Below are 27431 nucleotides of genomic sequence, written 5' to 3'. Positions count from 1 at the left end.
TGAGTCTATGTATGATTCATAAATGAGATGATGATTACCTCAACAACCTTTAAAAAGCATAAATACGAGGGTTGTCCTTTAAAATTGTGGACAAGTTGTCTAGTGTAAAAAATAAGTATCACTGTGTTCTGAAATTTTTACCACTATTTAGTACATATATTATGAATATACATAGCAAATTTTAATTAGATATGTGATTAAATAAACAAACTTTGAAATTTTGTGTTATGTATTGTATTGCCTTACGGCGCACGGATGATAACGTCAGAGTGTCTAAAACAGTGTCACGTTTAAAATAAAGTTGGATAAGTCCCACTTAAATTTACAAATTCCATTGATTTACTTACTTGAGTCTAAATAAACAGTTGAGGAACAAAACTGGCATACACATGCGATCTCCTGAAGATTTATTAGTAAGTTACAGACAGTATTCTCACGATCATTCAACTAATAGAGAATATCATATCAATGGTCGACAGTGACAGCGTCTTTTGCTATTACAATAGCAGTTTGTCCGTGTGTTTTGTACTACCCGAGGACTCTATCAACAAGACTTCGCTAAGAAAACCTCCCATTACATTTCTATACTAAAGGTCTGGTGATATTTTTACTATTTTTTTCTTCTGTATTCATTTAAAGTCATTACAGAATCTAAATCAAGGTGAACTGCTCTCCGGTGCGCCGTAACGTCATCAAACGTCGCCATTTTTCGTGTGTTGTGTTTACCACTTTCCCATTTTGAATGCTCGGGAAACTGTCAAAAATTAATTAAATACCTTGCAAACTTTAAAGATACGACAAAATTAATTGTCAAATCGAAATAGATAATATTTTATCCAAATTTTATATATTTAAAAAAAATATTTCGAATTTTTACCTGTGTATTCTCTAATATAATCTTGGTTTTTTTACCGTGCGCCGTGGGACCCTACCTTGTTCTCATTCCAGCATAATAAAATCTTTATTTTTGTCTATTATGAAAAAAATCATGATGCACTCAAATATGACATAGAAGAATTTACTGAAAATTTCAGCTAAGTGCGCCGATGACTTTGGGAGAAAAACGCTTTGTCCATGATTTTACGGGACAACCCTCGTATGCTGAATTCCAGTGATTTTGAAATCTAATGATTCAATCCGGGATATTGAAATCCAATGCCTCGGTCTAGGATGTAAAATTCATTAATTTAGTCTAGGATGTTGAAATCCACTGATTCATTCTGGGAGTCAGACACATAGGTTGAAAGAAAGTTGATGTTAATCCTTAAAATCTTAAAATTAAGCTTATATGATCAGAAATTTCTATATTTAATTTGTATATTTTATCAATCATCTTATTTCGGAACTACTTTTGACGTATCCCCTCAGTTGAAATACCATTTACAAGTCTTGCAATCAAAATATCTTCATTGTACACTAACAAAATGTATAATTAATTTTTTCAAACGGCCTCTGAGTTTGAATGACCTTAGATGAATGTCATAGGGAAATAAATTTCGGTAGAGTAAAAATTCTCTCTCAGATCTAGAGAGTCCTGTCCAGCACCAAAGAGCTTGATCCAGTAATTCCAAATGTTACAAATATGATAAAAATACCATTACTTATTACAACACCTCCTAGATTCTAAGTAGCAGAGAAGATTTTCAAAGCATTAAACGATTTTCATTAAATAATCAAGAGCCCAAACCTACAATTTGGAAATCATAATCATGCACTTACTCTAAATTCCCAGAGGCATAGAAAAGTATTTTCAAAGAATTTAAGCATTTTCACAATCAAAAAAAAAAAAGATCAACCCCGACGCGGGGCCAGAATTTTGGAAGAGGCACTCTTGCCTATTGTGTTTATGCATTAAATAAGTTTGTTTCATAATGTAGTACTTTTTATTCGCGGGAACTTTATCTTCGCGTAAAAAATTCGAGGAAATAAAATGATCTAAAGTATACCCAAGAACAAAGATTAATTTCAATTTTAAAAATTAGTTTTCACTACAACTGTTATTAATCAAATTAGCCCGCGATTACACCACAGATTCTAACTCAGGGTCATGCATTTACATGATTTAAAAATTTTCGAAGAGACATCATTGTTCACCATAACCCTAGGCTTTTTGTTTACCTATATACAGGGTGAGAAAAAACTTTTCTGAGAATTTATGCATTTACCCAATGTTATCAACTAAGACCCTTTTTAACTTCTGAACCCCTGATCATTCAATATTTTGGTAAAAATTTATGCTTAAAAACCCAACTTTTCAAAAGTCATTATCATTTAAGAGTACGACTTTTCTTTGCTTTAACCATTGATAAATTAAAAAAGTTTTTTATATCATAGACATGTCCTCGAATACTTGTTATTAAGACACCAACAATTCTGTCATATCTGTTTTTATTTAGGCATTTTGCTCGCTGTTATATATATGATATGGGTCAGCTTAAAACTACATTGTATGACAATCGATATTAAAACACTCGCATTTATATCTCTACAAGAGCCAACATTTCTATAGCAATTCTTGCCTAATTTAAGAAGTTTGCCGTACTTTTGAAATATCATGCTGTTAGGAGCATATTTTGTTTTAAAATATCACGCATATAACAAAGTTGTTGCCAACAGTACCCAGGTAAGATGAGCTTGAATGAAAGGTATCTCTTAGTTTGATAGATGTTCTTTTTCATATTCACCAGCAAAAAGAGGGCAGATTGAAAAGTCTGAATCGTTCAGATCAAGTTCGTTAACTGTGAAGACGTTCATATCCTGCATATCTCCCTACATAATATTTATTGCACAAATATTCAGCACAATAACTTTGGAATCTGTAGAATTTGGGTCTGTTAATTCAACTCGATGCAGACGTTTAGAAAACCTTATAACTGGCGCGTCCTATATAAAATTTTACATCCACGACTTTCAATTTAATAGGGAAACTGACTTTCTTGAAACTTTCTGCATGTACATAATGAAATATAACTAAAGACGTTTCCATTCCATTTTAGGTATTTTGGGTTTTATTCTGGGAAAATTGAAACCCTCAATTCGTAATTATAAACATGCTAAATTCTCGATGAAAGGACGCAATTAATAAACAAAATATTTCATACTTTAAAATGCATGTATTTAAACGTTACTGCCAGAAAGTGTGTTCGAAATCCAAGTCGCCGTGTTTGTCTTTTGCGATACAAGAAAGAGACGGAGAATCCGAGGAATAGTTGAATTCATTCTGAATAATGTTCATCTTCCTCCATGTGTACGTAACTTCTAACCGTTCATTCCACTCTGATATTTCTGTTCTTCTTTCCTTGCGAGCAGGAGGATTGTCTTTCCCTGACCAGGATTTATTGCTGCAGTTCAACGTAACACCAATTGCTCCCTCCACAACCACACATACACGGGTCTGAAATTTACAAGAAAAGAGATTCAGTAAAAAATATATTATTTCTATTCTTTAAATGGAATACAAAAAGAAAGATATTTTAAAAAAACGCAGCTTATCAGCAATTTTTCTAAAGAAATTAAATGTACCTGATTTTGTTTGCTCTTCAGTATTTTGGTCATATCCCAGCGCAATCTTGGTTTTAATTTTACTTCAACAGACTGAGGAGAAATCACTTTTTCGCCATCCTTCTGTATTACACAAGAGTAGTTACCCTCTATTTCCTTTGATGCATGAAGGAATGTAATGGAAGAAGAGGACCAGAGCTTTGTAGTATTTTTGAAAAGATAAGCGATCTGTGACGAACTTATCTCAGCACCAATTCTTTCCACTTGTATGGGTGGGGGATGTCTTCCAAGTGCATTGCAATTTAATGATATCATATCTCCTTCCAAAAACGGTGAAGGTTGGGTTGGTTCCAAAAATTTAAAATTGTTCGTTGTTTTTGTTTTACTTATATCATAAACACTTTCGTGTAATATGGTCCTGATTACAATACCTATAGGTATACTGAGAGAGCTCTGCAGAAATAGGAAATCTCCTACTTTCTCCAAAGTTTCATCTGAAAGTACAACTGTTGCCTCTGTTGTTGAGTTTCGTTCATAGGTAACATTGGCGTACCTATTTTCCTTCGGTTCAAGGTGATTATATTCAACCATCTCATTTTGAACGCTGGAAAACAATCCAACATCCATATACCAACCATTTCTAGGATCAAGTTCAGGATTACAGCGGTAGAAGAAATCATATTCAGATTTGGAGATTTTAGAGAATGATGACTGACAAGTAATTGGGTTGTAAAATTCAATTGTACCATCTTCTCCTTCTGTGTCAAATCTAATGTTTGTGACCATTTCGTCTTTGCCAGGAATCATGAACATCACAAAGAATACAGGCTTTTTGGCATTCAGAGTGAATAGAGTAGTGTTGTAGAACGTTTCTGTTGTTGTACCAAAGTCCTTTTCATTGGCTAAAAAGATAGAATTTACATTAAAACAAATATGTTTGTTTTCAAGTTTTTCTTTGGAAATTCATTTCGGTTTACTACTGCCTAGTATCTAAATTTACTGTGATGAGGTTTATTTACCCTTGTGTTTAGAAGTATGAAAGCACATGGTCAGAAATTATAACAAGAGGCCTATGGGCCACACTGCTCACCCGAGAAGCTTTGACCATTCTGTTTTTTACCAGATTTCCCCCTTGTAATACAAATATTGTGACCCCACCCTATCCAACTGATCATAATTTAGACAATTTGAAATCTACACTTTTCTGGCCCAGTCGTTCTTCATCAGAAGATTTTTAAACATTTTTCCTATATATTTCTATGTAAAACTTTGATTCCCCATTGTGGCCCCGCCTTACCATAGGTTTCAGCTTTTCTGGCTTAGTGGTTCTTGAGAAAAAGATTTTTAAAGATTTTTCCTATATATTTCTATGTAAAACTTTGATTCCCCATTGTGACCCCGCCCAACCCCCGGTGGTCATGATTTAAACAATTTAAAATCTTCACTTCTCCAGGATGCTTCCACATAAGTTTCAGCTTTTCTGGCCCAGTGGTTCTTGAGAGGAAGATTTTTAAAGATTTTTCCTATATATTTCTATGTAAAAATTTGATTCCCCATTGTGGCCCTGCCTAACCCCCGGGGGTCATGATTTGAACACTTTAAAATCTACACTACCCCAGGATGCTTCCAAATAAGTTTCAGCTTTTCTGGCCCAGTGGTTCTTGAGAAAAAGATTTTAAAAGATTTTTCCTATACATGTATATTTCTATGTAAAACTTTGATTCCCCATTGTGGCCCTGCTCAACCCCCGGGGGTCATGATTTGAACAATTTAAAATCTACACTAGCCCAGGATGCTTCCATATAAGATTCAGCTTTTCTGGCCCAGTGGTTCTTGAGAAAAAGATTTTTAAAGATTTTTCCTGTATTTCTATGTAAAACTTTGATTCCCCATTGTGGTCCTGCCCAACCCCGGGGGTCATGATTTGAACAATTTAGAATCTACACTACTCCAGGATGCTTCCACATAAGTTTCAGCTTTTCTGGCCCAGTGGTTCTTGAGAAAAAGATTTTTAAAGATTTTTCCTATATATTTCTATGTAAAACTTTGATTCCCCATTGTGGCCCCGCCCTACCCCCGGGGTCATGATTTCTACAATTTAGAATCTACACTACCCCAGGATGCTTCCACATAAGTTTCAGCTTTTCTGGCCCAGTGGTTCTTGAGAAGAAGATTTTTTTAATGACCCTACCCTTTTTTATCTTTTCTTGATTATCACCCCTTGTGAAGAAACTTGGCCCTTCATTTTAATAATTTAAATTTCCCTTTACCCAAGGATGCTTTGTAATAAGTTTGGTCAAAATTGGCCCAGTGGTTCTTGAGAAGAAGTCGAAAATGTGAAAAGTTTACAGACGGACAGACAGACAGACGGACGGACGACGGACAAAATGTGATCAGAAAAGCTAACTTGAGCCTTTGGCTCAGGTGAGCTAAAAATTTAATAACCTCCAATGAGCCGTTGATCAACTACCCAGAAAGTATCCGTATGCTCAGAGAACGACACTTCTATCTGCAGTCGAATACTGTCTCTCAAAGTAGTTTTACTGGCAGATACAACAGAACCACCAGAGCTGGACCATTCCTTTGTTCCGGACTTTCATTGACATTTTAAAAAGGCATATAAGAACATCACTTGCGTTAATTATTTATCCAAAATTTATAGATGAAAGTACGATGTTTCTTAAATGAATATTCTACACAAGCAAACAGACACTTCATTAGTAAAAAGTTTTTTTTAAAGGTATGTATGGAGAAGGTATTTATATGCATTGTATGATTGTTTAAAGCAAGAGTTGTCATGTTTATAAACTTTTTAAGTTACATTTTGTAAACAAATCATACTCACGTGTTTATAGAATTGTAGATCTTCATATTTATTATCATAGGAACAAACAAAAGGTATAGGTAAATTTTTGTATGTTAGGAAATCAAAAATCAAGTTTAATCCAACAGCAACCCCCCTCAATGGGAAACATGGAAAACTTCAAACAAAATTTCTGGCGCAGTAGTTAGAGCATCTGCTCTAGAGTCGCGAAGGAGTTGATCCTTACGTCGCGGGTTCGAATCCCACTGTGGGACGTGGAGACCGGTCCTTCGGATGAGACTATAAACCGAGGTCCCGTGTCGCAGTAAATGCTGGCACGAAAAAGATCTCTCCTTGCTTAATAGCCCTTAAGGCCGAGTTAAGAACAAAATTTGCTGCTCTCCGCCGGAAACTGGGGGTGTATTCCATATGAGTGAAAAAGTCTCAAGGGACGTAATCAACATACAATCACATTCAAATTTTAGTGAATCCCGTGAAAATGTTTTTCATCATTTTTGTATCTAAAATCAATATAGCTGGTGAGGAATAATTGATCTCTAGTGAGTCAGATCCAAGCGATGTATGTGCATATATACGAGGGCTCTTCAATAAATAATTTCCTCGGTGCTCGGAAAGAAACAAAAAGCTTTTTTCAGTGATTTATTCTTTATGATTTCACTTAAATATTCTCCTTTAATATTGTTGGTGTGACAAGCATTAACTATCTGTTTATCCCCAAAACTCCTTTACTCTTCATGGCGTCTGGGTTTGGACGCTGACATAGGAAATTTGATGAAGTGGATTCCTAATTCTGGTTCCATCTTCTCATAAACCTTTCAATTTATTTTGCAGAAATTTGCATTCTAGCCTTATCAAGAATTTAAACTGCCTCCCTAAGTATGAATTTGAACAAGACCACTAATATTTAAGAAAATGATATATGAAACGAGTTTTGTGCTTTCGCTATTCTTCGCTTTTCTCAGATCATGACTGTTTTTGTCAAATGTATCTTTCTGTAAATTTGTTTTGAGGGTTTAGAGCAATGAATTCAAGTTTTATTACCAAGGGGGTATCTTTTCGAATTTCAGACAAATGCTGATCGCTACAATTTTTTATTTTTTAAATACAATTGTTTAGATATTTTTTACACGCTGTCGTTTTCACTCATTATTTTCAAAAAATAGGGTGACCATTGAGTACTAAGCTTTTTACCGTCGACTGTTTCTTTAAAACGGTATAAACTACCCCCGAACGGATGCCTATCAATTTTGCTGTGTCTTAAAGTCAACCAAATATCATCAGAGATAATTTGTTTAATTTTAACAAGCCGTATATTTGTTGTTGTAAGTCCTTTTTGCCAAGGACTGTGCCCATTTTTGATGCTAATACAGTATATCATATTTTTTCACTGAAATCAACCTGCTCATATGAGTCTATAAAACAGGCATTGGTTGCTGTAAATTTTACATATTTCATTGAATATTTCTTTAGGTTTCATAACGAGTTTTACGTCAGCTATAATGAAGCTTTTAATTTCCACTGTATACAAAGTGCTAATCGAAAATCTACTTGATTTGGATCACTAGCTATATTTGTTTGGGTACTCTGAAGCCTTGTGGGTAAAAAAGAAAATTTTGCAGGCAAAATATGGGAAAAGTAATATTAGGAAATTAGGAAACCTCTCAAACCTTTATAGAATCAATGTAAATATATTTGAGAAAATTTTTAAGTGGAAACATGTTAGAAATTCGATACCGTTTTCATTTACTAAGTTAATATGGGATTTTCGCTCATTTTGAATTATTTCAATTGTTCTTAATTTTTTCAAAATATATTCTGTTGTGAAAGTTATTGTATATAAGTTTTCGCCTCAATTCACCCTCGAAACATCATCTGATTTCTACAAATTACGCTTTTTAGAGAGATTGGGCTGTTCTTGTTTTGAGTGAATGCTATTATATGTTTGCAACATATTTTTCCGATGGCTACACTTTTTCGGATCCTTTTTGTGATTTGCAGGAAATTAAGATTTATTGTTTTTTGATAAAATTATCGCGATTTAAACAGTTTTGAAAAAAAATATTGGCTTTCATAATCACAAGAGAGACATTTATCAGTCGAAAGAAGTTAAACAGAAGTAAATAATTATAGAATTTGATGAAATGTGTTATCATTGCTTGTGTTTGTGCGATACTTGATTTGCGTTTTGTCGCGATTGATACAGAAATGCTATGTTTGATTTGCCTAGTATACTTCTTGAAGAATGGAGGCGTAAAAAAAGGGAGTATAATCCAGAGACACTTTCTCAAGTTTATGTCATTGAATACTTATTGATAAATACACGTTATATATTTTCACCTATGTTTTAAAGGTATGTAAAACGGAAAAAAGGGCTTCACAAACTATTCGAACTCTCTCCAAAGCTCATGATAGGTGCAACACTGAATGCGTTAACCACGATATGCTACGGTGTCTTCTTGATGAATGTGTGTCAGTTTGCTTTAACGAAACGAATTTGTTGAGACAAATAATGTTCTTCCACCTATCATTTAATTTATCTTGGATCGTTGTTTGGCTTACTTCTTTCACCCAATTGTTATACCTTAGTTTTTATATAAAATTTGATAACGAAATGTTCCGTTTACTTGATCAATACACAGAGCTCACCGCGGGTGTGACCGATCAACAAGGGATGCTTACTCCTCTTAGCCACCTGTTCCCATCTCATGTATTCCGGGGGTGGGTGGGTCCGTATTTACCCGGGTATGCCCTGCTTACATGTAAATTTTTCGACATAAATCAATGCTCATTATACTCACTTTTTTTTAATTTCAGAAATATTCGACTTTTAAATAGATTGGATTCAGACTCCATTTAGAAAAAAAAAAACACAATGCATTTACTTCTCCGTAATTTAAACATAAGACTTAGAATAGAAACCTGATCCATTCATATTCAAAAACAAATTATGGCTAGAATCATTGAATATAAACGTACCTATTTTCCACTAAATAAGCTTTAAAACAATTTGCAATCAATATGTGTTTCAGTACAATATATATGAATCAAATATGTTGAAGATGACATTACCGACAACATAATTTTAGAAAAATCAAACTTTTCCTCCTGATTGTCCTCGCCTTATACACTTTCTCTCTCTCTTTTATAAATTGATGATAAAGAGATTATAATGCAACTTTTGTAATATTTCACCTATTTTCACACTATCATCAGACATCAAAACTTAAAACGAAGAATCTGAAACAGAATCTTTGAAGACTAAAGTTTAATTAAAATTTGGCATTATATCCCCATAGACAGATCCAGAAAAGTGGATATAGGTCAGGGAATCAAGATCTGATAAGTTTTTTCAAATTCACAAAAATTTAAGAATATTAAAGTACCATATCAAAAAAACTTTGCCCCCCTCCCAAAGAAACACAAACTCATAACAGTCAGTCTACGATAAAAGAATATAGTTACGGAAGTTACTTGATTTTCAGTTATATGCTATGATTTCTGATAAAAAAAATATCCATGCTTTTCTTCGAGAAATGTGGTAACCGTTTGTTTTCTTTTTATTACATTAAAACATTTTTAATATTCCATGCAAACTCTTCTTAACGCTTATTTGGCTGAATTGAAATTTGTAAATGAACGAAGCGGCATTAAGATTTGAAGTTGAATGCATTTTAATCATTATATTTTCACATCACAACTTTGAATGCATATATATAACACTAAATATTTACAAAAGCATGTGTATTAAGTATATGTAAAGTCTAAGAGCTGAAATCGATCTTTAGAATTGTTTAAAATTTTACAATAGTAAATTCAATTTGGTAAGCGACATTAAAATTTTTGATTTGGTATGTTTTTGTTGATGAATGACTGTCATAAGTTGATAGGAAAAATGAGAATGTATATGGAAGAATGTAGCTTGTCCACCAATTAAGCCGACCCCATCCCCAACCATAAAGTAGGGTTTTGTGTTGGGATCTTTTAGTGTTATGGACAACAATGTAACCCTCTCCCCTTTCCCGAAGAAATATATGCTTGATCCATCCTTTATTCCGGAATGAAAAAATGGAACTAAACATATTGATTAACGAAATGAAAATGTCATTAGAGTTGTTTCCATTAGAAAATAAAAAGATACTTTCACGAAAGGTTCATAATGTTATTAGGTAGGGGTATAATTTTTTTTTATTAAAAGAAAAATAAGTAACGTCATGTGCCTGTGTGTTTGTACTCTCCTTCGTACCTAAGTAGCTAACCAAGGGGCCACACTACTTTTTCTATAATTTATATAATTACATATGTATCACACTCACTGACTGAACCCAAAACGCTGAAGGTGAGCATATGACACATGGGCCTCCTATGGACTGGGCCAATGTTGAAATGTAAGAGGAGTCTGGGGAAGAAAGTATTATATAAGACTGTTGTAAACACAAAGTAACGTCAATAAATTATTTTACTAATTGCACTAGGCCTAAATGCTATATATATACTCGACAAAAGTATAGCTGTCATGACAACAAAGATAGCTTGCTTGATATTTTCTACGCAAACCTAAAATAGCTCTGGAAAAGTTGGGTAGGTGCATATTTGATGTAATTGTCAAGATATAAAGAAGACCTTGTGGTCAAATTTGATAGCGTACGTTTGATGAAGATTCATATTAAACATTACAATAAATGTTTTATTGAAATAATGTCAACAGTCCATTCCAGTGGATGATTAGTCGAAAAATGACCATCAGATGCGTGAAAAACGCGTGCTACCGATGTTTAAGGAGGGGTAGATGACACAAAAACATGATAATCTTTAAATATACCAAGAAGAAGTCTCATATTGGTTGAAGTAGTTTTATCATTAGTAAGAAAACGTATTTAAAAGACATTTTTTATCTAAATATGCAGATAGAAACTTCGAATGATCCAAACAAATATAGCTAGTGATCCAAATCAAGTAGATTTTCGATTAGCACTTTGTATACAGTGATTTCATTCTAGTTTACTGATTCTTCACCATTCATTTTTACATGTAATACATTGTCTCGTACAGTCCTTGTATTCCAGCTTCTCACAATAAAATTATGTGATACAAAATGGTCACATAAATTGTAATCAATTCATTAAAGATTCAATCATGAGAGAAAAATCAAGTTTTTCCTATGATTCATTTGATTTCTATGTTGTATATCATAGCACTTAGGACATTATTTATGGAACAGCCCTCGTATGATGATGAATTTATAAAAATCTTGATTGCAAGGAAAGGCAAATAAGAATAAATATGTAGTTTAATGTTTAAACAGGTTCTCTCTGTAATACAGTGAAATACCAGTAAATAATGTTGTACTGGAGGTTGTCTCCATATGAGTGAAAAATTCTCGAGAGGGATGTTAAACAATATACAATCAATCAACCAAAGAAAATTTCAAAAATAGATATTTTGTTTGTAACATTAATCAACATGTTCAAATAACTTTTCTAACTTTATTTTGAGAAATTTTGTCAGTAGATCCAAGAAGCCCTTTTATGGTCACAACTGTAAGTGAACTTTTCTAAACCATTGTCCTTTTCAGAATGCTCTTAGTTAAGATCAAAATAGCACATTGCTTTGTCATCAGAGAAAAAAGTATCATACCATCAACGTATCAAATGAACGTGACCTATGGTCTGAAAATCCCTTTGTTGCTTTTATTTAAGAAGTTGCAAACATAAGTTTCTATCTTTACCAAAGATGATCCTTCGTCAGCCTCTTGAGAAGATGTTGGCGCAATCGTGTTGCTTGATTGTAATTTTGATAGGACTTTTTTCAGCATATCTTTAATTTCTTTTTGTCCATTTTGCAATTCTTTGATCTGAAAAAAAAAATGTTTGTTTCTTTGTTTGTTTAAGATTTTTTTCGCTTATTTTGTAAAGATAAACTACTTTTCTAATTGAACCACTCTGCAACTTTTTTTAAGTTTTGATGGATATTCTCGAAACTAACTATGTCTAACACTTATAAAAGTATTTCAATAATTTCATATTATCAAAGTGCAGTATTGTATTGTGGACTCTTACATGTAATCAACAAATTTCTAGAACTGGTATATCTGTGAGTTTATACATGTATATGTAGAAGTTAAAAACATTGAAATTCTTTTAAGTCATGATTTTTAAACTAAACAAAATTCAATTAATAGATTTCAAGTCGAGCTTGAAATATTTCCGATGAAATTCGCTGAAGAAGTAGGGAAAATACATTTTAAACAACGTAAACCAACCTCTGAATAGACGTCACAAGTCGAGAAACCAAAGCAGGATAGCAGCAGGAATGGAAAAATAATTCTAATCATTCTTCTGATTTTTCCCAAAAACTACCTCAAAATTCCCTTGTTTTCACTTTTGCTCACAACTTAGAATATCAATGAATTTATACGTACATTTAGGCATAAATACTGTGTATGCCTGTGGCATTTCACAATCTGGCTAGGCGTTATGAACTGATTAAAATAGATTAATGTTAATAATGATAATTGAGACAACGCTGGCCTTAATAACCTTTAATGAACAGAATGTTGAAGTTCACAAAGTCAAAGATAGGCTATCTTTGACTTTGTGAACTTCAACATTCTGTTCGATAAAGGTTATTAAGGCCAGCATTGTCTCAATTATCATTACTAACATTGCACTTTATCAAAGTTTTTGTGGATAACAATAATCTAAGTAACTGGTCACGATTAAAGAGCACTAACAGTTGGAACATTTTTATGTCTATTTAGTTTTTTTTTTTAGATCTGCTTGTAAAAGATCTCTTGTGCTTTGCAGAATAGAGGACTGGCTGCTTAGTATACATAACTAATTCAAGGCTTTCTCACATCATTGACAGCTTTATTTTCATTAAGAATGGAACTCGTCAATTTACTTACCTTAGCAAAGGTCATTTGCAACATTTCCTTGTTAAAAGACAATCTGATTGTATACACAATTATTCTGAATTTAATATTTTAAAGATGCTCGAGATTCTATTTTATGGGGATTTTGGAGAGCATGTTTTCCAGAAATCTGTTGGAATTCCCATGGGTACCAGTGGCACTCCGTAATGACTGGCCTATTTTATATTCATATGAATATGATGAAAATGAACAACAAAGCTTTATGATAATCGTAATGCCTTTAATTCTTTTTATTGTCAACTTCTCTTACTCATGAAACAATATACATATTTCATATTTCTCAGTCCATTTGCAAGAACATATTCTACATGTACATATGAACAATTTCTTAAACGAGGTAATTTATTGACAAACAAGTTGATGAAGCAAGAATATCAGCATTATCGTATGAAGTCACCATTTTCTTAAGTTCTATGGTGGATACAATGACCTTGTCAGCACATATAATTTATCGTTAATTCAAATGCTGACTGAATTTTTTCATACTCGTTGTCAGGACATTTAATTTTGAATTAAGTCTGTTCTCAGTTTTTTGGTGTGTGTGATTGGGGGGGGGGGGGGGGTCGGGTGCTACTCAAATAATTTTAGCTGTCATTTTTCCTCTGATAATGTACCCCTTTTTTTTTTATTTTTAAAGCTTCTTGGGATATCACCATGCAGTTAACGAAAGAGTAACACACAGCCAGAATGTATGAAGTTACGATCTTGAATTTTGACCTTTTAATCTAAAAAAAAAAACAAATTTCAAAAAATATCTTTCTAAAAACATAGTTTAAAATTACATTGCAAACGCTCTGTCAAACAAAGGATCTTTGAGATTTCGCATGGAAACAAGCATGACAGACAGGAAGACAAGACAAACGGAAAGGCAGATAATAATTAAATATCTCCCTTTTTCAGTGACAGCGGGGTGACAACGATAAAATCACTATCAGATCTTCCGTGAAGACAAAAGATCTTAATAAAAAAAAAGGAACTAAGTCAAAATAATATGTTCCAAAACTTTGAGACAAAAGAGACACTGTCATGTGACAAATCTATTATGTATAAAATGCATTTCTCTTGAATTCAAACAATGATTGTTAGAATTCTGGAAAACTTTTATGTCTTTTTTTCATGCATCGCCAAAAAGTGTCATGATACGGTAAAGTTCAACGGTGAAAGTAAAACGTATAAAGTTCAAATGAATATATCAGCATGATCAGCATGATTCCTTTTAGCCAGCCGCTTATGCGTGTACAAATTGATTATAATTAATGATATAATATACTTACATAAGACTTGTTTACCCTCTTCATCGGTCAAAATACATCAATCGGTATACATAACAAACAGTTTTAAATTCAGTACAACTTTTCTTTAAGATTTAAATAAGCTATTCTATGATTTCTGTATATTCGTGTACATAATTCTGATTTGATAGAGTGTTCTTTGGTGGAGGTGAAGTTTCCGGATACAAATACCCTGTACTAGCTATTGGTACAGCATACACGTGTGAATTTCTGTTTGCTGTAGTCACGTACCTATAAGATAAGGTTTACTTTGTTCACAATAATAACTTAAATATATAATTATATACATAAAGACATAATTGAACAGTAGTGATGCTTAAGAATTCAGAACACATCTCTTGCCCCGGTATCCACTTTATCTGCTTTGCTTTCCTTTATTGCTTGAATGATCATTCTCCTTTGAGTACAAGAGTACCCCCCATAACTTTGTTTTGCAAAGATAGACATGATATAGCCTTGACAATTTGGGCTTGCCTTTTTTTGTTGGTTTAGCATCCCCCCGCAACTTTCAGTTTGCTTGCGACGCCTACATGTATGAGTATATTTGATTGTTATGTCCCCGCAATCATAGATTCATGGGCATATAGATTTTAGTCCATCCGTCTGTCAAGCTGTCTGTTTGTCTCTTTCTTTCTGTCTGTCTAGTTGTCTGTTTTTCCAACAAAAAAAACTCCTTGATCATAACTTTTGAATTGTTAATGCAGTAGGGCTTCCATATTTCCATCGCTTTTTTCTTCTGAAAACTTTCTTTTTGTACCAATTTTTTGTACTTCTTAACCTTGATCGTGAAGTGCAAAAAATGACCAAACTTTGAAAAGATCCCTCTACTCTCTCTCTCTCTCTCTCTCTCTCTCTCTCTCTCTCTCTCATAATTTTAGAACAAAGTTTTTTAAAAAAATCAATCTGTTATTTTTTTTAAAATCATACCGAGAATCTTGTCTTGTCATTCTCCGTCTTCTCAATCTACTTCGCAGAAAGAACCCAGCACCAATGATGATTATGACAGCAAACAGAACAGCGAAGACTATGCTGACGACGAAGGGGCTTTCGGTGTTACCTGAAATTCCTTGTGTGGTTACTGCATCAGTATCAGCATTGCCAAGGAGCTCAGAGACCGCTGTTCAGTGAAAAATAACAGCCATATCAACATTCTACCATTCTTATATTCTGTCGCACATAGCTTTGTACTCGCAACAAGGTAGATTTTACACTCACGTTCATTTTGTTATCAAGGTATTGCGACTTGATGACATGGCATGTATAAACATTAAGCAATATATTCATTTTTCCATTCATTGAGTATTTCTTCTCCATTTCATAAGAAAACCAATATCCGTTCTCAATCCTTTAATAATTAAATACTTAAAACCGATTTTTGAGAAATTCATTACAAATTGGGTTCTTTTTATCAATGTAGAGGTGACAAAATTTTCCGTTTGAATGGAACATTTTGAGCTATCTTCAGTACATTGATTTAAGGACTCACGGTCTAGATAGTAGAGTATGCCTGGGCATCAACAATAGTTGGAAACGTGGGATAATTTGCATGCATATATTATTCCATGTTTTCAACTATCGTTGATGTCCCAGGCATACTTTACTAACTAGACAGTGATTCCTTATATTTCCGTTTTATTGGGAAATGAAATTGTAAATTTGGCTTTTGAAAATCTATATTTAAATAATTAAATTCCACGAGCCCTCTCATGTCAATTTCAATAGTCCTCGCCCCTCATCCACTGATGTCAAACGCAAAATTAGCCGCACAAGATTTACATGCATATTTGGCCGCTTTAGCGTCAGACACAAAGACAGTTGCGCACGAGATTTACAGTCATGCATATTAGGCCTTCTGACCTATCGCTTTGCCTAAAGAATTATCAAGAAATCAACTCCACTAACTTTCAAAGAGTTATCACAGAAATCAACAGACATTGAAATATGAAATTTCTGGATAATTCTATCGGAATGTTAATTTTGCCAAGCGGTCAGGAGCTAAGGAGGCCCAATACGCGTGTAAATCTCGCGCGTCAGTCTTTGTGTCTGACGTCAACGGGCGGGACGGGACTATCAATTGAATTGATTATCAAGTGAAATTGCATTGGAAGACCTCGTGTAATTTAAATCTGTAAGACAACATTTTAAAAGTTTCACAATGAAATAAAAAAAAATTATGAAATCACTGTCTAGTTTGTTTGGGTGTGCCAATGACATCAAAGAAAAAATAGCTATTGTTATAGTTTTTGAGCTATCAAATATAAAGTTTTGGACATCTTGACCTTTAGCAAAACCTTATATGCGTCTAAACCATTCAGATTTTAGTGTAATAAATAAAACACGCTAGAGAAATTGCAAGATTAGACTGGAGGATTTTTTTTTTAATAAATGGTGTGCTTTCTTTGTCTATTATTACGGAAATCAATGTAGCAGTTGTTGCCAAAAAAAAATACATAACCCGCGGTTTAATTCCCGTACGAACAACCAAAGAACGAAATTTTATTGTTTATTATTATAATCTATATAAATACTAAGTTACAGAAGAATAATAAATTATTGCATGATTTATCGGTATGTCATAATACGTATCATTGATGGAACAATCACTGATCAAGAAATATTTTCATTTCTATTTTTTTTCTTTCTGTGATAACTCTTTGAAGTTAGCGGAGTTGATTTCTTGATAATTCTACCGAAATGTAAATTAGACAGGTCGATAGGTCAGGAGAGGCCTACTATGCATGCAAATATCGTCAAATATCGTGCGTATCTGTCTCTGTGTCTGACGATAAGGAGCCCAAATGTGCATGTAAATCTCTTGCGCCTGCCTTTGTGTTTGACGTCCGTGGGCGAGGACTATAGAAATCGGCATGGAAGTCCTCGTGTAATTTAAATCTATGTCTACATTTTAAAAAATCTAAATCTACAATTTTATTTCACAATGAAATGGAAATATTTCCATTTCTTATTTTTGTCTCTGTGATAACTCTTTGAAACTTAGCGGAGTTAATTTCTTGCTAAACCTGCCGGAATTTAAATTAGGCAGGTCGATAAGGAGCTAAGGAGGCCTAATGTGCATGCAAATCTCCTGCGCATCTGTCTCTGTGTCTGACGCCAAGGATGCCAAATATGCATGAAAATCTCGTGCGGCTGTCTTTGTGTTTGACGTCAGTGGGAGAGGGCTATGGAAATTGGCATGGAAGTCCTCGAGTAATTTAAGTCTATGTCTACATTTTAAAAATATAAATCTACAATTTTATTTCACAGTGAAACGGAAATATAAGGAATCACTTTCTGAAATATAAGGAATCACTGTCTAGTTCATAGTATGCCAGGGACATCAACGATAGTGGGAAACATGTGATAATTAATCCCATGTTTCCCATTATTTTTGATGCCCAAATCTGTGTGATTCCTGTACAGGTGATATGTACGGAAGCGTATCAGGGCCGCAACATAATCTTTTTTTAATTTTTTTAATGAATTATCAATTTGTTTTAACAAATTATCAAAGCAAATTGTCAATTTGATAAAACAAATTAGTAAATCAATTTGTTATAGGTGGGAATCTTCTCTGGTTTCTGACTAGATGAAATATTCAAAGTATATTTGCTTATATGTCTTATATATTCAGTAAGAGATTTAAATGACCATATTTTTCTTTCCTCATCACCACTGTACATCTTTAAATAGATATGGTAAACTGCTTTTAGAAATAAGCAGGAACTATATTTTTGGAGGAATCGGGGCGTATGAAAATATCTTCTTTTCTGTCTCTCATTTTTTTATAGAGCAATGAAATTAGTTATGAATTTTACACACTCAAAGACTTAAAGAAGTTTTCAAATATAGGTTTTTATTATTAATGGACTAAAGTTTCAAAATATATCAAAAAATATTATTTTTCAAACAAATAAGAACTATGTTAGCTTTTAAATGCTTCCAATCTAAGTACAGATTTGAACCAAAAGTCCGCAAAAAGTTTTTATTCTCTCTTAGTAAACGATCAAATCTTTTTGTTTTAGTACCATTTGAATCTTTATGTGACAGCTTTACTATATGTGAAAATAAGAAAATTTTGAATAAAGGAAGCATATAAAAATACCTAATACTAGTACAATGTATATCTTAAAACTTTGAAAAGTAGAGAACATTCGGATTAGCCAATAGCCATTTAATTTTGGCTTTTCAATTTGGTAATTAATATCATCTTATAGGCCCTATATTGTAGTACGATTTTTATGCAAAAAGAAAACATTCAATCTTTTGAAATACAAATAGGGGTTACATGATTGGCAACAATAATTTTCATTCTTAATGTTCAAGGAAAAGGTAATGACCTTGACCTGACCTTGCCTTTAATATAAAACAGTCAAAGGTAAAAACAGGTACACTTTCAATACACAATAAGCCCTGTATTTTTCAAAAATATGAAAGTGATATAAGAAATTAAAATTCATTCTTTCTGAATCATAGCAATTCCATGCAGTAAGAATACATAAATCGTTTTTCACATAATTAAATGCTAATTGTGGCGTCAAAATTCTTTTCCAGTATTTTCTTAAACAAAAACTTCAATTTTCAGAGGAATTTCCTTTCAGAAAACATACTCTGCCACCGTCGTCAAAAGATTTTGAAATATGTTTTTTCAAAGCAGTTTACATAATATACACAGTATCCAAAAACTGAAACGGGCGATCGGTGGTTACGGATTTACAGGTATTCAAAGGAAGATTTATACGCACAGAAATATTTTATAAATTTTCTAAGGCTTTTCTCATATAAAAATATGAAATGTACGTAATTAGTAACTTGGCATATTTCCACAACGTTCTGCTTCATATATATAAGCCTTATTTGATTTATCCATTTTTTTCTCAACTATTGAAAAAGCTTTCATAACTTGGAATTTTTATGCCAATAAGTTCAAATAGTACCTTCTGACTTTCAGAAAACATCACAAATATTATATTGTCTTGATTCTGTAAAATTTCACTTTCAATTTTACAAGAAATATGAGATGAATTCTATAAAACCAGCAACAACAAAAATATTTTAGTTCATCAATTTATTTTTGACAATTATTTTAATTTCAATGACCATAAAACAATGACAAAGATATACAGCATTCAACAGGACTTGCTTTTTGTTAATGAACAAATATACATTTGTAAGCAATATATCAATGTAAATGATGATTACCAAACATATATGAATGCAAAACCATATGCATTTTCTTTGCAGAATTATGTACATAAAAAGAAGACAAACGTTAAAAAATTAACAAACGTGCACGCGGTAAATCTGCAATGAAACATCCGGCTCCCGATATATAAGCATTTTTTTTCGATTTAGACTATTTTGATATATACTCTTAAACTCTGTAATTTATGAATAGTTAAAGTAATATATTTTGATATATAAAAACTTTAACAAATTTGCGTATTTATCACTGAATCAAAGCTTTTGATTCATCTTTTAAAAAAAAATCTAGTATATTTTAAATGCAGAAAACCACGTACATGTAATTAATATATAAAGAATACACACAGCAACATTTCCCAATATCAAACAACAAAAAGGGGTTATGGAGTACATGTATTGTGCTACACGCAAATCTATGAAAGTGAAAGTTAGACATACTTTCTCAACATTTACCCTCAGTTACACACACGTATGAGATTTTAAAAACATACATGTCATCAGTTTTGTTTTTTTTTGTTTTAGCTTGTTTTTTTTTAAAACAACAGGTTTTATTTTCACAGGTCAACACTTTTTTCTATCATGAAGGTCCTCTGAAAAACGTACCAGTTAGTCAAAAGCTAAAAGAAATATTTTAGGACTAATAAAAATGTGTAAGTCAGGGGCCTATTTCAGAAAATTTTGATAAAAATCTTTTTACAAATGTACAATATTTGATCATATGAATTTTTATACAAAAAAAAACACATAAAGAAATTTATTAACACCAACATGTTTTACTGAAATCTGCACATTGGACTTTTTTAGAATAAAATGCTTCTCATACATTAATTTTTTTAATGCATAAAATATATTTTAAGTTTTAATAACATTTTACACACATACATTTTTAATATATTTTTGTGTGAAATGCTAGGAAAAAATATAAATCTAATGTTATACAGAATATATTAACTTCAACATCTGTGTCCATTTTTGTACCAACTTACAAAGAGTCCACGTGTTCTGAAAGCGGGGGGAGGAGGTGATACTTTTGTGTTAGTAATAAAAGTTTTAACATATCATTGAATTCATTGTAAAAAGAAAATGTGCCCGAGGAGTTGAAGGGCTGGCACCGAAAAAGATCCCTCACTGCTCAAAGGACCTGAGTGCCGGTTATAAGACAATATTTGCAGCTCTCCACGTTTGTTAAGTTTTTTTCGCTTGTCGAGTTTTTATGTACGTTTGTTTCTGCATTCATGTATGTTTAACAACATACAAACAAACAATATATTTAAATTTAAACATTTGTTTCAAAAGTTACCTTGATTTTGTTTATATAAGATATTTTTTATGGTCACTGAAATTAAAATAATTGTTTTTTTCAAGATATATCCGTAATTTTGTGCTTGCCATAATGTAGCGGACAGTGTAATTAGTTATAACAAACTACTTTGTTACAACAAATTACTAGTTTTTATAATAATGCGGTAATTCTCTATATAACTAATTACTAATTTCATGTTTAACCAATTATTAAACTGATATAAAAAAATGGAAAGCCATGGAAAAGAAATTATTAATTTTGGCTAACTAAATGACGTAAAAATTTCTTAGACAAACATAATTTGTTAAAACATTTTGTGTTGTCAACATCAAATTTGAAATGTTTGTATCTTTCATTTAGCACTTTAAACTGAAATTCTACATGTATCATTGCAAATTTATTTTGAAAGCAAATTAAAATTTTGTAAATTTTATACAAAAGTATTTCCAAATTTTGTAAATGTCTTATATAGGATTTCAATATATTGATAAAATAAATTATAAACTATTAAAATTTGATTTTATTTTTTCCACATTTGCATATACAATGTGAAAGATTGTTGCACTAAAATGATAACGTTTAAATATTTTCCCATGAGCATGCGTTTAAAAAACACAGCCAAATGTTTTTCAAACTACATCAACAAAAGTATTAAAAATGTTTATTGTTCATTAATTTTCTGATTTTCCTCTTAGAAAGCTAGAAAAATGCAGAAAAAAATATATACAGGTTATGTCCAAAAGTATGTGATCTACCTTGAAATTAAATTGCTACCTACGTTAGACGAAAACAACAAAATTATAAATGATTAAAATATTTTGGAAATGTATTTTTTTTTCACAATTTCAAATATTTACATTTCCAATGTCTTTGTCATGCACATAAAAAACAAATTGTAAATGTACTTTATTTTTTCTGAAATAAATTTTCACTGTTAACATCAGCATCCAGTGATGCCGGAGAGGGGGGGGGGGTTGAAAGATAAAAGCCGACTAGCAGTTAGATGAATAATGTAGGTGTGGATGCGTGTCAAATACGGTATTTTTCAGAACTTCCACAAATTTGTAAAAAAATACATGTATGTACATGTATTTATTTCTATATATGCTTTATTACATTATATTCTTATAATTTTTTGGTGGTGGTTTGAGAAACGGGGGGGGTTACCATGGTATTAACAAGTTATCGCTTTTCAACACAAAACAAAAAAGGAAAATTTGTTTGATATACGTCTTTTCAATTAATGTAGCTTATATATCCTTACATTGAAAATAGAATTTTGTAAATTACAAATTTGTTATGTATTTAATCAGAACAATCTTATACATTTTAATGTTTAATGCACATGTTTTACTGACAAAATCACGTTGTTTAATGTGTATGTTATGAAATAGACAATAGTCATAAAAAATTATGCATCAAGCAACTTGAGAAAATTCTGTGACGTAAAACAAAGCATATAGTTGGAACGCAGTCAGGCGCGTATATTTTGATCGTTTTTGTTGCAAAACAATGACGTCGCTTTTTCTATTGTGACGTAAAATTTTGTCAGATTTCATAAGAGAGGGGTTTTTGCTTGGAAGGAGAGTGATGACCTGTAATATTGTAATTATGCTCATTAATTGTGCATTTTTGCAAAATTTCTTAAAAAATTAAAAAAAATTTTAGAAACAATTTAGAATGAACAATAAAAAATAAATGAAAATCAACACAAAGATTTTGAGATATGTGATTTTTCAAAGCAGTTTATAATATATATAAAAACTGAAATCAAAAGATTTTCACGGATTTTGGTTTACTATCGAACATTGCTAAAGGAAGATAAGCACAGTGTAATTAGATTCTTAAAAAGCTTTTCTGCATTAAACTTAGAAATGCACAAATTAAACCACAGTTTTTTCCACAATAAAACAAATGATAGTTTTATTTCATGCCAAAAATATTGTTTCTATTCTAGAAATTTCATTAATTTAACTTCTGTACAAGAAATTTATGGCACGCCTTAATCAAAAAAATTAGTTAAACAAACTACAAATTTGTTATAACAAATTACTAATTTGTTATAATAAATTACTAATTTGATATAACTAATTTAATACTAATTTGATGTAACAAATTATTAAACTGATATTAAAAAAATTACTAATTTGTTAAAAGAAATTATTAATTTGGTATAACAAATTAGTAATTTCTTAAAACAAATCAGTAATTTGTTAAAACAAATTACTATTTTTGACAAAATTTGAAATGTATACAGATCTACAAAGCCAGATCAAAGCAAAAATCTATAAGTTTCACGATTTGTGATAATTTATTTGTTATAACAAATTAGTATTTTGTAAACGTGTTACAAAAGTATTCTGAAATTTTGTAAATGTATTATATTTAGCCTGTTATTTGGCGGAAATTAAATTATAAACTAGTTAGCGAAAATTTGATTTAACGACTGTATAAAATAGTTCTTTATTTGTATATGTACAAATATTTATTGTTGTACTTGAATCAATCGTTAACTATAGTTTACGGTTTGTAAAAAGAATACACAGCCAAATGTAAACCTTTACAGTATTATCAATTGTATTAAGTTCATGTTTATAGTTTATTTTTGTGAATTTCCTCCATAGAAAGCAGAAAAATTTTAAAAAAATATATACGATTTTATCCAAAAGTAATGTCACGACTTCAAAAATCATAATTCAGCTTTATATGAACAACAAAAAATAAAAATTAAGCTAATTTAGTTCACTTTAACCTTAAAAGTTATTTTCATCTTCCAATGTATATTTTTAATATTACAAATTGTAAATGTACTTTATTTAAGAAATAAAGTCACGTTTTCGTGGTCTGTTGCACAATAACCACTATCAGAAAATTTGTTTGCTTACCCGTGTATAGAATGTACGACGATTTTGTTTCGTTACATTGAAAATACGACTTTTTAAATTACAAATTTGTTCAATTTTTAGTGTCATTTTGTAATGAATATACAATAACAAAATCATGTGGCTGTTTTACAAACTAAAATCACGTTGTTTAATGTGTAGGGAGGTTCGTGGAATAGCCCCGCTTAGCTATAAAAACCGACATTCATCAGCAACTTGATGCAATTTAAAGACGACACATCGATGCGGGCTAAACAAGTATTTTCATTCTACAGCCAAACATGCATTTGAATTGTTCAGATTTTATAAGTGTCTCTGATCTGATAATTTTTTGATTACGTTCGTGATTTATTGGAGAATGTCCGCCGGTTTCCTTTGATCTTTACAATAATCGTGGTAGAATTCCCCATCAATGTATTGATGCGGTTCCAAAAAAAAACCACGTGCAGGGCGGAACAAACAGCTAGACAGAAGCAGGGCCCGGAGCACGTGGATTGGCGGAATCAAAGCATGTAAATATAAGGAATAACTGTCAGATTTCTCAATTTCATGACGATGATCAATCGATTGGCTTGCGTGATAATTTTATGCATAAACGCCGAAATTATCACCCAACCCAGTCGATTGATCACATCATGAAATCGAAAAATAATACAGTTACTCCTTAATTCAACATGATTTATACTTTTCAAAATATCGGAATATTCACAACGTTCGATTAGTCGCTGCACCTAAAATCATCGTCGCAAACCACGGCCAAAATGTACTGAGTATATATATATATGATAATTAAACATTCAGTTTTAATTAGATTTATATTTGTGCATCTCTTGCATTGGTATTATGTTTGATAATGTGACGCCAAATATAAAAGATATGAACATTACTTGTGGATCAACCCTCGTATTATCCGATTTCGCGAGTTATGTATCTTTTCTGCAAAGTCGCAACTGTTATTTACTGGATTAACAAAATTGAAATAAAGGAAACATTGTAATGTTTTAATTTTACCTACCTAATTTGAAGTTTACAAGACCTCCACAGCAACGGAAAATATTATATTTAAAATAAGAATTGTTTCTGTTGAAAAATGCAGTGAAATTCATGATATCTTTATTCACATAGCAGTTTTGAACGGAAACCGATTCCACACCAAGCACGTATGGATTACTCAAGTAGATATTTTCACAGCAATCAGGTTCAACTTTAAGGCATTTGAAAGTTTCGTTGACTGTATATACCATAACTACCTATGCAAAATAAAGTAAAAAACTCTATATGCAAAAATGTTCCCTTATTGATTTTTAGTTTTAAAAAAGCAATTGTAAACCCTAGGTTAAGGAAGCTCTAAATACTGCTCAATAAAGACTGCTAATATTAAAGGGTAATTTTATGTAGTTCGAGTGATGTGCCCTTAGAAGTGAGGTATAGAAAAAATGGTTATATTAATACGAGCACAGTATATTGCACAAATTGTAATAAACTCAGATATGCTGAGCACTATATTAGACCATGAATTAGTAATTGAATTCATTATTTCTATTAATTTTTCCAATGTAAGTAAACAACAGTGTTTCTGTTTATGCATAGTCCATTGTCTTTGATCATTTTCCTGCGAAATTAAGCTCAATATGCACACATTTAGCCTATATACATGTATGATAAATCTCTCTCCAAATCAAAAAACGTTGTTTTTTTGTGTTTAGAGCTTCCTTTGTTATAAATGAGTAAAATCGTAAACTTTTTAGGAATCTAGAATTCAGCAATGAATTAAAGAATTTATAATGCAACGTAACACCATTTTGAATTAATATCATTGAGTGGTGTAATGAGGCCTGTAGAACATGAGGAAGGACACACATTCCCACTTTTTACCATACTAAAATCCCCCACACACACTTTTTGTTGCAGTAAAGCTGAGCACTAAAAAAATTCCATTGACTGGACATTTTATTTCCCTTTGCTTGTCAGGTTATTTTGGGCAGTAAGTCCTCCAACATTTTGAACATTTTTTTTTTAAATTTTTGTATATATTCGTCAGATTACTTGTATTTTGGGAAGATTCTCCCTCCTTTTTTCCGTTTGTCAGATTTGAGAGCCCCCCCCCCTTTCGAAACCGTTGCTCCCCCTTGTTCCCATTACATATTATAATGGCTTTAAAGTATGAATTTCCTGATACAATCTTACGTATTTGTTGTTAAAAAATGATAATAAGATCTAATAAGGCTTACCTTAACTGAATTCTTCTCAAAGAAGTAAAAATTTAGTGCCCTGTGGAAAATTCGCGAGAAAATAAAAGGACCAAGTAACATTCACTTACAAAGATTATAGTACTAATATGAGGGAAAAAAACATAGTGAGAGTAATATCCGATTATAAAGTAGTATAGTCACACGAACATGTATTACTTGTAACAAAAGAATGCTTATAGGACACATCACTTGTACAAAAATTTATATACTATTGGATTTGAATTAAATTTCAGGTGGAAAGTCTTTCTTGCTTTCGAGAGCAGGATTTCCTACAATAATACCCTGATTTTGACTCCAGAGCATACAATAAAAGAAAATGAAGAGCATTGTTTTACTTAATTTATAACCACGTAACGGAAATATATGAGCTTACATCCGAGACAGTACTTCCTGCTGAACATAGAAGAGTAATGCCGGGTTTACAGAGTGAACTGTACACTATTAAAACATATTTCTATTGAAACTAAACTAGTTCTGTTAAAAAATATTTTATGATTAAAATTATATGCACCACCTGTTCAAAACTTATGGCCAAGTTTCTTCTTTAAAAGAAGGTCAAAATCCAAGGTCAAGGTAAAAGGGTCAAAGTTGTTAGTATCTAAAGGAAAGTCTTTTCACAAGGTTCACATATGGGAAGTATAAAAGCCCTAGCGCCATTAGTTCAAAAGTCATGGCCAAGGTTAAAGTTGAGTAAAATCTTGCAAACCTGGATCAGACTCTAAGGTCAAGGTCAAATCTGATGGTAGTCTTGTCACAAGGAATACAAATGTGAAATAGGAAAGCCATAGCCTCGACCACTCAAAAGTTCTAGGCGAGGTTAAAGGTTTTGTGGACATTGACAGATGGACAGACAGGGAAAAAACTATAACCCCCTCCCCCTGAACCTTCGATTACATGGGCATAATAAGAGCACAAATGAGTACATGCAGATCAATTCAAAAATCAAATCTTTATGACATAAAGGTCAAAAAATAAATAAATAACCAACATAATAAACCATGAAAGTATCAAAATTTCTTCTGGAGAAGAAATAATGTTTATGCACATTTATTTATATTTTTCCAGAGAAGAAATAATATATATGTACATTTATTCATAGTTTAGTTTTATATCATAGTTTAGTTTTATATCATAAAATATAACATACAGTATTTAGAATTTAATTTGCAACAAAATTTTGTTTGATGATCAAGGACCATTGTTGATCGTCATACAAGGTTGATTAAAAGTACAAAATTATACAT

The 27431-nt window shown here is 31.8% G+C and overlaps 2 protein-coding genes across 2 annotated transcripts; both read right to left on the bottom strand.

Annotated features, from left to right (window-relative positions):
• Positions 1–2937: 2937 nt before the first annotated feature.
• Positions 2938–12722, bottom strand: LOC134233594 (uncharacterized). Its single transcript, XM_062715578.1, has 5 exons — positions 12585–12722; positions 12051–12176; positions 5947–6094; positions 3523–4403; positions 2938–3394 (listed from the first exon to the last, which is right to left on the bottom strand). The coding sequence occupies exons 1-5, from the start codon at positions 12654–12656 to the stop codon at positions 3125–3127; spliced, it is 1497 nt and encodes a 498-aa protein (XP_062571562.1). The 5' UTR covers positions 12657–12722; the 3' UTR covers positions 2938–3124.
• Positions 12723–13462: 740 nt separating this feature from the next.
• On the bottom strand, positions 13463–26234 carry LOC134233593 (uncharacterized). Its single transcript, XM_062715577.1, has 4 exons — positions 26167–26234; positions 24951–25185; positions 15476–15665; positions 13463–14779 (listed from the first exon to the last, which is right to left on the bottom strand). Exons 2-4 carry the CDS (start codon positions 25177–25179, stop codon positions 14632–14634), a joined length of 567 nt encoding a protein of 188 aa, XP_062571561.1. The 5' UTR covers positions 25180–25185; positions 26167–26234; the 3' UTR covers positions 13463–14631.
• Between the last annotated feature and the right edge of the window lie 1197 nt (positions 26235–27431).

This window comes from Saccostrea cucullata, unplaced genomic scaffold, assembly GCF_032062105.1.
Source record: "Saccostrea cucullata isolate Sc308-1 unplaced genomic scaffold, CSIRO_AGI_Scuc_v1 ctg902, whole genome shotgun sequence".
Classification (NCBI taxonomy): domain Eukaryota; kingdom Metazoa; phylum Mollusca; class Bivalvia; order Ostreida; family Ostreidae; genus Saccostrea; species Saccostrea cuccullata.
This window is presented reverse-complemented; position numbering and strand designations above follow the sequence as displayed.

Bases quoted from the DNA above. Each gene is read 5' to 3' on its own strand.
- LOC134233594 (XM_062715578.1), bottom strand. From the start codon at position 12,656: ATGATTAGAATTATTTTTCCATTCCTGCTGCTATCCTGCTTTGGTTTC. The intron at 12,177-12,584 runs GTTGGTTTACGT...TTTTTTTTTCAG, and splicing joins CTTGTGACGTCTATTCAGAG to ATCAAAGAATTGCAAAATGG. The intron at 4,404-5,946 runs GTTATTAAATTT...CTATCTTTTTAG, and splicing joins TGATCAACGGCTCATTGGAG to CCAATGAAAAGGACTTTGGT.
- LOC134233593 (XM_062715577.1), bottom strand. From the start codon at position 25,179: ATGGTATATACAGTCAACGAAACTTTCAAATGCCTTAAAGTTGAACCT. The intron at 15,666-24,950 runs GTAGGTAAAATT...TTCACTGAACAG, and splicing joins TCTTGTAAACTTCAAATTAG to CGGTCTCTGAGCTCCTTGGC. The intron at 14,780-15,475 runs GTATGATTTTAA...CTTATCTTATAG, and splicing joins ATGACAAGACAAGATTCTCG to GTACGTGACTACAGCAAACA.